This window comes from Sus scrofa, chromosome 3 (assembly GCF_000003025.6).
Source record: "Sus scrofa isolate TJ Tabasco breed Duroc chromosome 3, Sscrofa11.1, whole genome shotgun sequence".
Classification (NCBI taxonomy): domain Eukaryota; kingdom Metazoa; phylum Chordata; class Mammalia; order Artiodactyla; family Suidae; genus Sus; species Sus scrofa.
In genome coordinates, this window is record NC_010445.4 from 24158283 (window position 1) to 24176235 (window position 17953).

A 17953-nucleotide genomic window follows, 5' to 3' on the forward strand; every position below is an offset into this window, starting at 1 on the left:
TCATTTGTATTCAATGTAAGAATTTACTTTTTTAGGAGTTCCCATCATGGCGCAGTGGTTAACGAATCCAATAGGAACCATGAGGTTGCGGGTTCGGTCCCTGCCCTTGCTCAGTGGGTTAACGATCCGGCGTTGCCGTGAGCTGTGGTGTAGGTTGCAGACGCGGCTCGGATCCCCCGTTGCTGTGGCTCTGGCGTAGGCTGGCAGCTACAGCTCCGATTGGACCCCTAGCCTGGGAACCTCCATATGCCACAGGAGCGGCCCAATAAATAGCACAAAGACGAAAAAAAAAAAATTTACTTTTTTAACTTTTAAAATTCTTTTTTTTATTTCATTTTTTAATTTTATTTTATGGTTGCACCTGCAGCATATGGAAGTTCCCCAGCCAGGGACTGAATCCAAGCCGCAGCTGCAACCTATGCTATAGCCCACTGTGTGGGGCTAGGAATAGAACCTGTGCCTTGCCGGTGACTTGAGTGGCTGAAGATGGATTTTTTTTTTTTTTTTTTTTGTCTTTTTGCTATTTCTTTGGGCCGCTCCCGCGGCATATGGAGGTTCCCAGGCTAGGGGTCCAATCGGAGCTGAGCCACTGGCCTACACCAGAGACACAGCAACGTGGGATCCGAGCCACGTCTGCAACCTACACCACAGCTCCCGGCAACGCCAGATCGTTAACCCACTGAGCAAGGGCAGGGACCGAACCCGCAACCTCATGGTTCCCAGTCGGATTCGTTAACCACTGCGCCACGACGGGAACTCCTGAAGATGGATTTTTTTTTTTTTTTTTTTTTTGGTCTTTTGTCTTTTTTGTTGTTGTTGCTATTTCTTGGGCCTCTCCCGCGGCATATGGAGGTTCCCAGGCTAGGGGTCGAATCGGAGCTGTAGCCACCGGCCTACGCCAGAGCCACAGCAACGCGGGATCCGAGCCGCGTCTGCAACCTACACCACAGCTCACGGAAAGCGGGATCGTTAACCCACTGAGCAAGGGCAGAGACCGAACCTGCAACCTCATGGTTCCCAGTCGGATTCGTTAACCACTGCGCCACGACGGGAACTCCTGAAGATGGATTTTTAACTCACTGCACCACAGTGGAAACTCCAGGATTTACTTTTTTAAAATTGAGTATAGTTCATTTACAATTTTGTGTTATTTCAGTTTCAGGTATATAACAAAGTTTTGTTATACAAACATATACATTTTTTTAAGATTCTCTCCCCTTATAGGTTATTATAAAATGTTCAGTAAAGTTCCCTGTGCTATACAGTAGGTCTTGTTGGTTATCTATTTTATATATAGTAGTGTGTATATGCTAATTCCAACTCCCAATTTATCTCTCTCCTCCTCTTTCCCCTTTGATAACCGTAAGTTTGTTTTCTATGTCTGTGGTCTATTTCTGTTTTGTATATTAGCTCCTTTGTATCTTTTTTTTTTTTTTTTAGATTCCACACATAAGTGATATCATACACTATTTGGGGATCTGCTTTCCTGCCATCATTTCCAACTTATTTCCTTGAATATGTGAAACAAAATATTCAAAATATTCATGCTTCAAGCAAAGCCTACTCTTCCCACTTCTTTACAGTGGTACTATTCTTTATATAAGGTAACAATTTTGGCCATTTGTCCATGGAACCTGTGTTCCAAAATGGTGACAGTACATCTACAACCTAAAACCACACAGCATTTATGATCAATTTTAAGATAACTGCTTATGGCTACTGAAGAGATTATAGCAAGGAATCTTCAAAAGTTAGGCCCGTTAATTTTAGCTGACACTTCACAGTGCTATGTGCCAAGCACTTTAAGTGTTTTATATATATGAATGCTTTAATCTTCAAACGGACCTCTGAAGTATGTTGGCCAAGATTATGCTGTAAGCAAGTGAATTCTTTCTTTCTTTTTTCTTTTCGGTCTTTTTAGGGCCGCACCTGTGGCCGATGGAGGGGTCAAATCAGAGCTGTAGCCACCAGCCTACACCAGAGCCACAGCAACACAGGATCCAAGCGGCGTCTGCGACCTATACCACAGCTCACGGCAACGCTGGATCCTTAACCCACTGAGCAAGGCCAGGGATTGAACCTGCGTCCCCATGGATACTAGTCAGATTCCTTTCTGCTGAGCCATGATGGGAACTCCAACGTAGGTAGAATTTAAATCCAGACTCCAGAGTCTGTGTTATTAGCCACTTATCTATAGTCTCTCCTGCATTCCAACCAAACACATGTTCTTGCCATATGGGGACAAAATTTAAACCATTTCTGGCTTACCTAGAAAAAAAGTGTGACTAAGTAAAATTACTGTAGCATAACTTTTCTGTTATTTTTTCACTGTTTTTTATATTACAGTTGATTTACAATGTCTCTTCAATTTCTATTGTATAGCAAAGCGACCCAGTCACACACAGTTCACTGTGAATTGTCCCAGTACTAATAAAAATTGAAAAGATAATCAGCAAATAGGGACTAACTCTTGATTTCTCTCATTGAATTAATGTTTACTAAACACTTTTGGGAGATGAGTCAATTTGCTCTCCTTCTTTCTCCAAATCCCACTGAAATGACCTAAGCAATATATATTTTTAAAAATTCTATAAGAGCATGGGAAAATGTCAACAACAAAGCAAAATCACTAAAGAATTTCTGGAATGTATAAAAGGACAAGTTCACAGAAAGGAATTAAGTGCCTATGTAGCCTCTAATAATATAGTCGAAAGACCTCTTTCTCATTAGAGAAATGGATGGATTCTCCTTAAAAAAAAACTCAGTCAAACTCCAAGCTCAGAGATACAGCAGACCTCAACCACAGGAGAGGGCTATGGGTGTATCCAAGGCGACACAAGAAAAGTCAGTGGGAACTGCAACAATGCCCTGACCACTTAGGATGGCGGAAGACATTGGCAACCCAGACTTTTTCACCTGGGTGTGATCTGCTTAAAGGGTCAAGTTGGGGATTTGTCACAATAGGCTCCTAAAGAGGCAGGACAGAAGGCAGTAGGAGGTGATGTATAAAGAGATACAATCTTTTAGTTAACTCTAGGCTAATGCACTGGCCAGCAACTCATAGAGGCAAAAACAACAAGAAACTAAGAAATAGAAACCTCCCTGAACACTGTGAAGACTTTCACAATAACATTAATCAAATCTTAAATACAGGGTGATTCACTTAAAGCAGACATCTTACCAGCTACTGGTATGATTCCAAAATGGTTAGTGGATGATAGCTACCTACTGGATGGTTAGTAAGCAGATACTAGAAAGAGTCCTCTAAAGCTATGGGGATTAAGTCTGCATCAGCTACACTTTAATATACTAGAGCTTGGATGATCCTAACCCACTAAATCTTACTTCAAATGGGAGTCCTAAAAGTGATCTAACATGATTGTCGTCTTTTTTTTTTTTTTTTTTTTTTGGTAAACCTTGGCCATGGTGTGCAGCGGCCTGATGTAGGATCTCAATTCCCAGACCAGGGGTTGAACCTGGGCTGCAGTGGTGAAAGCAATGAATCCTAACCACTAGACCACCAGGGACCTCCCTAACATAACTGTCTTTATTTGTTTTAAATAAGATTCATTCTACAGTTCTTTAAGTGATTAATGATTTTAAAAATTTTAACTCCTCATGAGGTTGCGGGTTCAATCCCTGGCCTTGTTCAGTGGGTTAAGGATTTGGCGTTGCTGTGAGCTGTGGTGTAGGTCGCAGACGCAGCATGGATCCCCGCATTGCTGTGGCTCTGGTGTAGGACGGTGGCTACAGCTTGGATTTGACCCCTAGCCTGGGAACCTCCATATGTCACGAGAGCGGCCCAAGAAATGGCAAAAAAGAAAAAAAAAATTTTTTTTTTAACTCCTAATTATTTTATCTACAGCATAACAAAGATTTCTCATTTTATGTCTCAAAATAAGCAAAGGAATAAGACTACAACAAACTACCTCATAGGCTAACTGTGATCATTAATCACCCTTACTTTCAGAAGGCTTTACACTTGGTTACTGACATCAACCAACGAGATCAGGATCATGGTTTACGTATTTACCCAGTTGCAGGAAATGCACTCTAGGGCCACTGACTACATCCATAACCTACAGAGCCAACGTGAGCTACAGTAAGAAGGTTGGCAGAATGTTAGTGGTTTAGAATCACCTGTCATCGTTACTAGAAAATCCCCCAATACACGTTAACCTCTGATATGCAGAACAGAACTTGAATATATAACATTTGAATAGGCTGCCTGGTACTATTTTCTCTTAGTGCACTAAGGTAGAAGGAAGAAGGCAGTAATCCAGGTTAAGTATCAGAGGCCTGGCGCAGTGTGTCTGTGAAAAATGATACAGGCAACCAGGTTCAACAGAGTGATATTATTCTAGTTTAAAAAAAAAATCGGATTGCTTTTGGTGACTATATGATGGGTCATCAATTGCAGTGTTATATTTTATATATCCCAGTGTGATAAGAGATCAATCTATTTAGCTGTTTAACAACAACAAGAACTAACTAGCATAGGCAGCTGTTCTGAGGCAGGTGTTTCAGGTATATTAACTCTGATTCTTACAGTTACCATGAAGGTAAGAGGTATCATCCTCATTTAGAGATGAGGAAACAAAAGTTCAGAAGCCAAGCAACACTGGTAAATGGCAGAGCCAAAATCTGAACTGAGCTCTGGGCCTTCACCCCCACGCTCCTTTCACTCTAACTTTCCTAATAAAACAATTTTCTAGGATTTCAACATATCATATATACCCACTTTTATTTTAAACCAAGAGATGAGACGCATGAGGGTGAAGGAGGAACACAGAACTATTTTTCAGCTGGGGGAAGTAAAGAATAAACATTTAGGTGATTTTTCAAGCACAAACGAAATACCTACAGCAAAGCCTGAATTGGAAGCTAAGTTTCAATAAAGGTACTCTTCAAGTTAAAAATACTTAATTTGTACCATTTCATACCCCAACTGGCATATAAAACAGTTTTCCTCTTTGCTCCAGCCAGCCAAAGGGCCCCTCAACAAAGAGGAACCCTACGAGCCAGGACTGATGGCCCCTCCCATGGGGGTTGAATGAGGAACACGGGATCCAGCCAATTCTCTATCACCTTGCTTCCTCGGGAAGAGATCATTTATGCACCCCAAGTTCCTCATCTCCCCCACGTCCGCTCCTCACCATCACACACCACACACACTCAGGCACATTCCTGCCCTCATATACCCTTTCCTCACCTCCACTGCGTTAAACTCTATCTCACGTTATTCCACCTCAGGAAATCTTTTTTTTTTTTTTTTTTTTTGGTCTTTTTAGAGCTGCACCCACAGCATATGGAAGGTCCCAGGCTTAGGGGTCCAATCAGAGCTGTAGCTGCTGCTTACACCACAGCCACAGCAACTCGGGATCCAAGCCACATCTCTGCCATCTATACCACAGCTCACAGCAGCGCCAGATCCTGAACCCACTGAGCGAGGCCAGCGATTGAACCCGTGTCCTCATGGATGCTAGTCAGATTTGTTAAACACTGAGCCATGACGGGAACTCCGCCTCAGGAAATCTTTTAAACACGCATTTTCTGCAAATCCTCTTTTTCTTCCCCTGACAGGGCAATCTGTAAATAAAAAAGTGACCCAAAGTACTGTTGAAAAGTTTAAGAAGAATCTCAGTGAAGCACCCAGAAGAAGCGTCATATGCTTTAAAGTCAAATTGACAAATTAAAGGCTCAAAGAAATAAGCCACCATTCTTATTAAACTTTTAAAAAACGACTTATTAGTAATGCAATTGCATTGCTTTATACTATTTTTTAGATGCATAATTAAAGGTTTTAGTTACAACATGGTCTTACAGGCTAGCCGAGGAATCTAATTTCTGTATTGACCCAGAAAATCAACCGGTCAACCTAGAAATTAACTTTCATCTAATAATATTTTTTCAAAGTTGGGAATAACTAGATGGAAGCTGAACCTTACTTTTCAAAATAAAAACCATCTGATAACCTGTCCAAAAAATTAAGAATGAATTCTATGGATATGCAACTACTGAACAATAATTTGATATATATAACAATATAACTATCATACTTGTGAACGTGAGATACGATGACTGGGAATGCCAAAGCATCCTCTCTTCTCAGCTCTCGTCCCTTTCTGCTTGGATATTCTACTCTCACTTCAAACATAACATCTAAACCAAACTCATCACTTTTGCCCACAAGTCAGCTCTCTCCCCATAGTTGCCAATTCTATTCCCTACTCCAGGTTCAAAATCTTAGTATTACTTCCTCTTTCCTGCCATGTGCAAGCTTGGAGTGAGTGCTATCTAAGGTATGGAGGTCAATAAACTTTATGCCCAGATCTTAAGGAACTTTAAAAATCTGCATTAGGAAAGAAGGCAAGTAACACAAAAACTATGATACAGATATGCTACCGATAAAAACAGGCAAAGTATTACCAAGGAGGGAACACTCATGGAAGGCAGGGGATTAATAGAGGTTTTCATGGAGTTCCTGTCGTGACTCAGCAGGAACAAATCTGACTAGTACCCATGAGGACACAGGTTCGATCCCTGGCCTCGCTCAGTAGGTTAAGGATCCGGTGTTACTGTGAGCTGTGGTGTAAGTCGAAGACGCAGCTCAGATCTGGCGTTGCTGTGGCTGTGGTGTAGGCCAGCAGTTGCAGCTCCAATTCGACCCCTAGCCTGGGACCTTCCACATGCTGCAGGTGCGGCCCTAAGAAATAAATAAATAAAGATTTTCACGAAGAGAGCTGTTGAAATACACTCGGAAGATGGGGAGGACACTGATGAGACAGGAACTGCAAAGAGTTGAGAGGGCATTTCAGGCTGAGAATAAACATAAGGAAAGATTTAAAGATGAGAATATGATTTTGTATTTAGGAAACAGAAAGTAACACAGAGGGGATGGAGCTTAGATTCACTGAAGGAAAGTAGGATCTGAGGGTGGACAGGTGAGCAAGAGCCATATTGCGAAGATCCTTGAGTGCCTTTTGTGCTACGGAAGATGAAGAGGAGTCACTGAAGGTTCCTGGTTCAAGTACATGCAGTGGTTAAGAGCCAGGACTCTGGAGCTAGAGATCCTGGATTCAAATCTCAGCTTTTCCACTTACCAGCTGTGTGACCTTGGGCAAGTTACTTGATTTCTCCATATCTTTGTGGGGCTAAGAATAGCAATTAGACAGGGATGTTGTGAGGTTTAAATCACATGTAAAGTGATACATGTTCATGCGTGTAAAGTGCCTAGAAAAGTATCTATCATAAAGTACATGCTATGTAAGTATTTGCTATTATTACTATACTTATTCTTTAGAAAGATAAATTTAGCAGCGATGTGTAGAAATGGACTGAAATGGAAATTTCCCTGCCTTCCCTATATTTACTCACGCCATTCCATTTTCAAACACTGCCCGTCTCCATAATTATATAAAAACTCATCATTAAGTGCATTATGTGTTAAGCTCAAATTCCATCTCCTCCTTAACCACCTGGGCAGAAAGTCATTTGATCACATATGTGACACTTATTTCAAACACAGTATAGGTTCCTCATTTGCTTAAATGCAATTCCTCAGAATAGTTAGTATAGTTCCTTATAAATCACAAATACCCAATAAGCACTTGTTGTGAGACTATCTAGAATAAAGTACAGTGGTATAAAAAACACCTATGGAAAGATATAAGGACTACTCAGAATAAATTAATCACTTATTTTATTAAAATGGATGGCACTTAATAAATGAAATGGCCTGTGAAGATCTTTGCCTTAACATGAATATTTCCTATCTACTTTTGAAAAAAATCTCTATTATTACAGCTGAAAGCAGACCCAATAATGTCCCACGACTTGCTGTGAATACACCACAAATGGGAAGGCCTAGTGAAATTCTTCTCTCCAACTTTTTCACTTGACCCAACCAACTACATTGTCTTTACTCTTTAAAAATCTCTAACGATAGCAGTATATGGTCACTGGTTGAAAAGATCTATATTAAAAGTCAACAGCTGCCTGTTTGCTCAATATACACAATAGCAAGTGTCAAAATGCCAAATGTGACCTTTTATTTATAGCAAGGCTGATATAAAGAGACACACTAAAAAGTGTAGTCTTTTCCTATTTAAACAAACAAACAAAAAAAAATAGCCATTCAAAGAAATGTCAGTTTGCTTTCAAAGCTGAATTCAATCATACACTGAAACTTCATGTAAGCAAACTTTATGTGCTGGTTAGTATATACTCATAAATACATGTAAATATCATTGACAGCAACACCCAATTCCATATGCTTTTTTATTTTTTAATTTTTTTGGTCTTTTTGCTATTTCTTGGGCCGCTCCCGCAGCATATGGAGGTTCCCAGGCTAGGGGTCGAATCGGAGCTGTAGCCACTAGCCTACGCCAGAGCCACAGCAACGCGGGATCCGAGCCTCGTCTGCAACCTACACCACAGCTCATGGCAACGCCGGATGGTTAACCCACTGAGCAAGGGCAGGGACCGAACCCGCAACCTCATGGTTCCTAGTCGGATTCGTTAACCACTGCGCCACGACGGGAACTCCCTGCTTTTTTATTTTGTCAGTGCTAAAGCAATAAATCCCAAAGGACTATAGAGTTCTACTTGGCATATTTGGTAAGGATTCTCCTCTCTCTCTAATTAACAGCAAACGAGAGATTATATAGCAAAGTTTCAGAGCTATATTATTGAAGAGTGATTTGATCCACATATTTACTTTACGTACACTGATTTTCAAAGATCCTTAGACTTCCTCATGGCTTTTATCTAACCTCTCTAGTATTTCAACTATATCTTTGCTGAATATTACTTTTCATCAGTCTATAGTCAATAAAGAATAAAATAATGTAACCACTACACCCAATCTTTTGTTATCAATGGACCAGTTTTTGTAAGAATTACACTTTTTAGCAGGTATCTGCCAGTTGGGCAAAGAATTCTAAAAAATACTTGGGAAAAAATGTGTAACTTCAGCGCTAGAAAATAAAACATTTTAATAACCAAAAAAACAGAATGCAATGTTTGCATATATCGTCATAAATAAAGCTATAAATATGAAATGTATACCTATAATATGTCATTGCTGTCACTGTAAAACTTAATTTCTTGGGTTATTTAAAGGATATAAAACGAGGTTATGACATAAACCATTATCCATTCAAGTTGCATGATTAAGCTCTTATTTATAATTCAATAATAACACTTTCGTCAACAGCAATACTTTAGTACATATCTAAATTTCTCCTATAAAATTATGTAATATGGCCCACTGCTTAAGTATGCGTTGCAATGGGATATGGAAAACAAAAACAAAAACTCACAGTTGCACTGCTAGAAGATAATGACAGCTTGAAGAAATTTCATTCTATAAACAAAATCTAAATTTTCAGTTATACTCTTTGCCAGGTTTCTATTAAGAACCAACTATCTCATGCAATTCAAAGTTATTTTCAGTCTTTGAGGTGAGACTAGCTGACTCTCCATACTCCATCTTTAAGGATTTATAGCCCACTATATTCTTTTAAAAATAACTTCTGATCTAAGTGATTCTCACAATTCACTGCAAATTATTACTCTTTAACCTAGAGGAGAAGAGAAACGTGGGGTATGAATCTGCATACCAACTGGAAGGGCTGCAAGAGGTTATCAACCAAGACTGAATGATACAATTTTTACCAATTAAAAAAGCCTCAGCTACAACTTGTCTCAGATCAATTACATGGCCAGCAAATAGTGGGACTGGGATCTGACTCTATGTTGGTTTGACTCCAAAACCTGTGTGCCCTTTCCACCATGCTGGGTTGCTTTTCACTTAGAAAGACCTGTTCAGTCTGTTCCAGAAACATAAACCCAATGCATTCCTTAGTTTTGGTACTTACATGTATGCCATCAAGTTTATTATCATCACTACAACGGACTTCACAGTCTTCCCAGAGACCCCAAACTGCGTTTCAGAAACATTCAATGCAGACACACCATGTTGCCTTAAATCTTTTTAGAACAAGGCAAGATACAAACAAAACAGAATACGTAAGGGAAATATTTTTATTTATATTTTTTTCTCTTTTGGGGGGAGCCGCACCTGCGGCATATGGAGGCTAGGGGTCTAATCAGAGCTGTTGCTGCCGGCCTATGCCTGAGCCACAGCAACTCGAGATCCGAGCCGCATCTGTGACCTACACCACAGCTCACAGCAACGCTGGATCTTTAAGCCACTGAGCGAGGCCAGGGATCGAACCCCAAACCTCATGGTTCCTAGTGGGATTCGTTTCTGCTGCACCACGACAGGAACTCCCGAAAGGGAAATATTTTTAAATTCAGATGTTTTGATCTTTCAGATAATAATAACTAACATTTGAGCATTTGCTAGGTATTAGACCATGTGCCATATTTTATTTCCTCACAACCATCCTTTGAGATGAATATATCATCCCCATTTTACAGCTGAGAAATCAAATTACATGCCCCAAAATCATAAAGCTCACAAAAAGGGAATTCAAGAATCAAATCTAGATGTCTACCTCAAATCCTACAGGACCATTTTACGACACTGCAACTCCAATACAAACTCAATATTTACCAGGAAGGGTTTAACAAGCACACTAGGCGGAACAGTGGAGGACTGATATGTGCGACTGTTACTATGCCAGCTTTGAAAAGGGCTCAGGTAGCCAAGCTATGAAGAATTTGACAAGGCCGGTCAGTCTACTACATGCAATGGCAGTCATCACTCTGTAATACCTTTTTCAAAATTTCCTTCCTTTCAGCTATTTCCATTCTCTCACGGCTTCTGCCATGTTCTTGGTCCTCAATTCCCCTTCTCCAAAACTTTTAGGCCAACTAGCTCACACTCCTCATCCTGAAGTGGCTACATCTCTGCTGATAATGGTAAAAAGAGAGGCCTTTCGGAACTAAGGTTGTAAAGGAAATAAATGCTTTGTTAAGCAAATCTAATCTCATGTTGGAAAACCTGACCTATGCTGGGAAATCCACAATATCATAAATTATTTCCAACTTCAAGTATGACCTGGGAACACTATAAAAAGACTGGTCTTTGAATTTTTATTCGAATTTCTTATTTGATATGATGAAACAAATAATACTGATAATATTACTCTTTTAAAAAACAAGGAAAAAAAATTTTGTATCACTGCATTGTACATTTTAAATGGGTGAACTTTATGGGTATGTGAATTCTATCTCAATAAAGCTGTTTTAAAAAGAAATTTACTGGAAAAAGACTCAAAAAGCCATTTAAGACATTTCATTACTACTTTTTAAAGGAGAGCACAATCTCAAGATTTTTGCCCTCTTAGGTAACCCAGTTCTGTCCTTCTCTACAAGTCATGTCCAAAATGATCAATAAAGTTTTAGATTAAGTCTGTTTAACAACTGATGTCAGAGAGCTCCTTCACACCAAGCCAATTGTGTGATTACTGACGTTGTCACAGTTCCAGAGAAAGGGCTTATTATTTAATAATTTTATAGTACTTCATAAACAGGTCTGGGAAGCTTGTTATTTTTAATTGAAATACAGTTGATTTACAATGTTAATTTCTGTATGGCAAAATGACTTATGTACATATATACACATACACACACGAATTCTTTTTTATATTCTTTTCGCTTATGGTTTATCACAGGAAAATCATTATAGTTCCCTTTGCTGCACACGAGGACCTTGTTCGCTGGAAGCTTCTAATTTTAATGTTTTAAACCAAAGACTCCTGACTTGTAGGCCAGGATCTGCCTAAAGACCTTGAACTCTTCTGCGACGGATGTCAAACCCACAGTCCCCTATCTGAGGCTTACCAGGATTTCCTGTGGCGAGGGTAGTGGGTAACAGGATGGGAAATGAACCTCACTCCCCACTCAGGTCTTTCATTTCCCCAAGCATCTGCCTGCCAGTCTTTGTTGCTGAGGAAAAAGAAAACTCTCCTTCACAAAATGTCAGCCATCTCCTGGGTTTCAACCAGGTAAGGCTTTCTCCCCATTTCTGGTGTTTTTACTGGGGGGGGGGGGTTCAGCTGTTAGAATATCTTAGTTTATCTCTGTCTCCCTCACTGGTAAATTTATAAATTATTTGACTGGTAATTTAGGACACAAACCTGGGCATAAGTGATCCAACATTTTGCCCTTGGGAGCAAGCTGCTTAAAGGGAGCACTCATTTCTTCTGCTCTTTCATGCAGTTAAGTCTTATAGGGCAGGTCCTGCCTGGAACTGGACAGTTAGGTCTGCTCAATTTTGAGGCCCAGTGTGAGGAAGATGCTTGTCCAAGCACAGAAGGCACCTTCTCCAATATCTTCTCTCTCAGTAATAAGTAATATTTTGGCTCCTAATTATCTTATTCTTTTTCTCAATTAGTTCAAAGTTGGGAGGCAGCTGTTATTGAGACTCCTTAAACACGCTTAACATCCAATCTAAACAATTTTCAAAAGAAGAATGAAAATATTTTCAGGAATAAATACACTATGACAGACTACAATGTGAATGTAACAACTAATTTTAGAGAGAAAAATTTTGATTAGACATAAGGAAAAAGTTTAAGTTCCTTCACGTGCTAGAAGAGATTTCTGGGGAAACATTTAGAAATCTTCATAAAGAACGTTAAGTCAATCCATCTAGGATGATTTAGGATGGTATAATCCCAAATAGTCGCTGAAATCCTTGCTGTAAAGGGGATGATGCCTCAATAAAGGGATCCAGGGAGCTCCCACTGTGGTTCAGCGGTATAGAACCCAACGGTATCCATGAAGACGCTGCATCTGAGACCTACTCCAAAGCTCACAGCAACACCTGATCTGTAACCCACTGAGCCAGGCCAGGAGTTGAACCTGCATCCTCGCATAGACAATGTCTAGTCCTTAACCTGCTAAGCCACAATAGGAACCCCAATAAGAGTTTTCTTGTAGGGAGACTCTTCAACACTGAAACTCAGATCTCATGTACAGGAGTTCCCTTTGTGCCTCAGCAATAATGAACCCGACCAGTAATCATGAGGATGGGGGTTCGATCCCTGGCCTCACTCAGTGGGTTAAGGAACTAGTGTTGCAGTGAGCTGCGGTGTAGGTCTCAGATGTGCCTTGGATCTGGTGTTGCTGCGGCCGGCAGCTGCAGCAACTAGCTTGGGAACTTCCATATGCTGCAGGTGGGGCCCTTAAAAAAAAAAACCCAAAACAGACAAATCTCATGTACAAAGCATTGACATGTGGGGGGAAATGTAGAAATGACCATTTTGCATTGGCCAAATATAAAAAGGCTAAGGAATCAAATCAAGTCACAGATGCCAAGTGCTTGCACTACATCAAATGAAAGATACTGTTTGGGGGTTGAGTTCCAATAACCAGCAGAAATTTGACACCAGCATAGCATAATTAATGTAATTTTGCCATTATATTCATTTACCATTAAAAGAATGTTAATACCACTAACAGAAACAGTAAGGGCCTTACTACCGTAACTATTCTTCATATAGTTTCCCCAAACATATGTTATCTATTTCTGTTTCATTGTATCTTTAGAAGTCTATGCATAATCCACGAGCTATCAGAACAAACTCAGGAAAAGCTATCATACATAGTTGAAAATGAAAGGAGCATACATTCTCTGTATTTGGGCCACTACTATAAAAAACAAAGAACTGCCAGTATGAAGCATGGTCCATAATCTTACAGTAATACAGTTTATTATTTAAGATTTTAGGAAGTTATTCTACTCAGTCATTTGTTTGTGGATATTTCATTGCCTTTTGTGGCAGATCAAGTTGAAGGTGAGTAGAGAGACTAGAATATGCAGATGAGAGCCTGAAAGAGGAGGGACAATGATAGAGAAGTCCAAAGCCAAGAGGGAAGACAAATTTATTTGACTTGTGCTAAGCCTGACTATATTATTCTTGATGTTTCCTTATTTCTAAGAACATCTAATAAAGAAAATAGGTCAGTTCTCACAGTAATAGGTTCTGAGCTTTGAAAACTGGGATGCTGAGACCTGTTGTAAACCAGAAGAGCAATACAATGATATCTAATGTTTATTGAGCACTTACTACGTATCAGGAGCTATTCTAAATGTTTTACATGGATTAACTCAATCATCACAATAGCCACTCAGGAACTTGCCCAAAGTCACAGAGTTGGTTAAGTGATAAAGTTTAGATTTGAAACCTTAAACTTTCCCTTACTAGTTTACTGCAGTGGTTTTCAAACAACATTCTGCAGAACCTTTCAGCTTCAGGAGTTCTACTTTCAAAATATATTTTGTCCATTTAAAAAACTGCAGTGAAAACATCACAATCAAGATTCTTATGTATAAAGCACCAAAGGGAACCAACACATTGACTTTTTGCTGCCAGGTTAAGTCTTTTTTTTTTTTTTTTTTTTAAGGGCTGCACTGTGGCATATGGAGGTTACCAGGCTACGGGTCCAGTCGGAACTGTAGCTGCTGGCCTACACCACAGCCATACCACACAGGATCCGAGCGGCATCTGCAACATACACCACAGCTCACAGCAACACTAGATACTTAACCCACTGAGCAAGGCCAGGAATCAAACCCGCACAGGTTAAGTCACTTTTATGCAAATCTTAGCATAAAGCTAGTCCTGTCACCTCTGAGATCTTACTTCCTGTAAACGTTTCTCTGATTTAGAAGCTGAAACTGCACTGATTTTTTTTTTTTTTTAAACTCAAGACCAGATCTGCATGATCAGGTAAAAGTGTACAGTTAGCATACAACCTCTAACACTAGGCAAAATTCAGGTGCATCTTATCACAGTGCAAAAAAGCACAAGAGTGAACAAAAATGCATACTATCTCACTCATTTTAAGTTTTGGGGGCTTAATGTCTGACATTTAACCATAAGAAATATAGGTTAGATATGATTTTGAAAAATGTCCTACTGTTCTTACTATCACACACACTCTTTTTCTGTTTTTGACCGCACCTGTGGCACATGGAAGTTCCTAGGCTAGGGAGTGAATCCGAGCTGCAGCTGCAACCTGTACCACAGCTGTGGCAACACCAGATCCTTAACCTGCTGTGCCACAGAGGGAACTCCCTTACTATCTCTTCTTATTCCTCTTTTGAGACGGCAAAGGAAACTGTTAGGGAAAAAAAAATATCACTTCTATCCCACTTCTGCCACACATCACCACTGTCACCCTCTGGACTTTGTGCCCATAATCCCTTGTCCTTCCAGTTTGCTGAATCAATCACTCCCAGTCAAGTCTTCAACTCTATTGGGTCCAGGTTCGCTATTCCATTGACCATATACCATCTACTATTCAATGACCAATAATACATCAGCTCCTTTCTTTTTCACTTTTACCCCTTACCCAGCTGAGATTTCATAAGCCATCATTACAACGTTTTGACCAACGCCCCAAACACCTTTGTTCCTCTATCATTTTGCTGCACGTATCTAGCAAATCCCAACTCTGAATAAAGCCTTCTATCGGCTTTCACCACACACTGGTGCCAAAGTAGCTGAGCCACTACCAGACAAGGTCACCAAAACAGACGGGTTATTACACTGTATGTTGACAGCCGACTTCAAAGAGGTTTCCATGCTGCTAGCTAATCCTATGTCTCTGGTTGGCATGCTTTCTCTTGCAACTATTTATTTATTTCAAACAGTTTCTACTTCTTTCAAACCCTGAGCTTCTGTCCCTCTCATCACTGAGGCAACTCAGGGCTGATGACTTTGCCAAATTTGAAGGAGCCGTATTCATCCTCTGTGTGCTTTCTTTCAAATACATATCTTCCCAGGAATGTTATGCTATTCCTTAACTCTCTCTTCCCTCTCCCAACTGTATCTTTCCCATGGGCATTTCGTCTAGTTCGTTAAGTTGGGATTCCACTTGAAACTTCCTTACAGAAAGGATCTGCTCGAACAGTGAAATCTCTTTGTCCCTAAGTATGTAAAGTCCCAGAGAAAGTTATAAAAGGAGCCCCTGCACATATAATCAGGATGAAAACAACAGGTCAAGAACTGCACATCACACTTATTAACTGCAAACCAGTAGCAACAGTGACATCACGTATTTTATGTTTTACAGTTTAAAAAAGTTGAGATAGAATTGACATATAACATATAACACTGTGTATGTTTAGGGTGTACAAAGTGTCTATTTGATACATTTATATATTGCAATATTACCACTCTAGCATCAGCTAACACCTCCATAGGGCTATATAATAGTCATATATGCCTTGCAATTAAGAGCTCTTGCTAAGACTACATCGGCAAGGAAAGGAGAATTTTTTAGAGTGTTATTTTAATAACCAGTAAATCTGACAGTATGATTTTGTGTTACTAGGTCTAGATGGGGGAGAGACGGAGGAGGAAGCAACAAATGTCCCAGCCACAGTTTTTTTCAGGAGCTAAAAATATTGCAGGATAAATACAGACCCACAAGTAATACTTAAGAAGTTTGACAGCACAGTGATACACATTCTTACAACAAATTATTCACGGAGGGAGCCTGACATTCCCCACCCCCATTATTCCCTTCACCTGCACCGAACAAGCAGTTAGAAAACAGGCTCGTGCCTGTATTCCCATCAGCTCTCCTGGCAGCTGTTACATTAATTAAAGGTTTGGTCTCATAGGTCTGAGTGTGAGTGAGCGAGTGATTTTGCGTGTGTGTGTGGTAGGGGTGGTGGCCCAAGCTGAGAAAAATCCTGCAAGGGCATTCACCTGGGATACCCTTCAGAAAGATGTCTACCCTTTCCGGAGGGTGCTGCTGCCGACAGAGCTCTGTGGTGTCACAGCAGGCACTGCTGCTGGGTAGCCAGCAACTCGAATGTGTTATTTAATTCTGTAACTACTATTAGGAGCTCTAAAGCGTTTTGTGATGCGCTGGAATGAAAGAGGCCCCATAAAATGAAGTTTATTATTAGGATTATTACAGCTCGCGGGCCTAAAATAAAGCAAAATTCTAACCGCACAGGCTTCAAAGGGAAAATCGGAAGCCACATGCGTCTCAAACACTGCCTGTGGGCAGGGGCTGGTGGGGGCGCGGGTAAGGGCCCCCATCCCCCGCAACGCCCCCGGCTCTCCCCGCACCATTAACTCCGCACGGCCAGGACCTCTCAGCCGGCTGCCGCTTCCTGGGAGGTTGCAGGAGGGTGGTGTTCGGGGTCGGACCCGACACCTCCTGGCCTCCCACACCCCCAGGCTGCCCGCCTGGTTTCTGATTCCTTCACGATCGCCTCGGTTTCCCTCCATATCGGCTTCCTCTCATCGTGACTTTTTTTTAAAAATCCAAGACTAAGCTTGTTCCTCCGCGATCCCTCAGGTCGGCGCCTATTTCCCCTCACCCCTATTCCCGGGGCCGCCAGCCCAGCCCAGGGCTCCCCGCCACTCCGCCACTTTGCACTCAGCCCGGGGCGCCGATCCCCTCCGCCCGGGGGTTCGGCTCCCGACCGGCGCGTCTCTTCTCCATCCCCTCTGCCCCCCGGCCGCCCGGCCCGGCAGTCCCGGTCGCCTCCGCCCTCCTCTCCTCAGGCCGGCCCCCGCCTCGCACCCTCCAGCTCCGTCTTCTTCTCAGCCGGGTCTCCCCTCCCCTCCCTCCTCCCTCAGCCAATCCCCCGCCCGGCCCGCGCGCCGCCGCTCACCCGCGGACTCCCCGGTGTTGATCCAGTCCGGGTTGGCGATGCTGGCGATGGCGAAGATATCGGCGGCCAGAAAGAGACATCCTGAGATGATGGTCAGTTTATCCATCTCCCCGCCCCGCTCCCCCCACCCCCCGAGCCCCGGGCAGGCTGCGGCCTCACGCCTCCCGCCCCATGGGCCGCCGCCGGGGCCCGGAGACCCCGCGCCGCCGCCTCGCGCCCCCTCGGCCCCCGTGCGCTGCTCGCGCCCTCCGCGCGCCCGGGACCAGCAGCCGCGGCGCGGCCCGCACAGCCGGAACCGCCGCCCGCCCCGGAACTGCTCCGCCCGCCCGCCCCTCA

At 41.9% G+C, this 17953-nt stretch overlaps 1 protein-coding gene across 1 annotated transcript in view; it reads right to left on the bottom strand.

The window, feature by feature from the left end:
• Window positions 1–17879, bottom strand: part of C3H16orf52 (chromosome 3 C16orf52 homolog) — a 68284-nt gene extending 50405 nt beyond the window's left edge. Inside the window, exon 1 of the mRNA XM_021086492.1 lies at window positions 17618–17879. Coding sequence (XP_020942151.1) covers window positions 17618–17723 — 106 coding nt within the window. The 5' untranslated portion in view covers window positions 17724–17879. The remainder of the gene's footprint in view (window positions 1–17617) is intronic.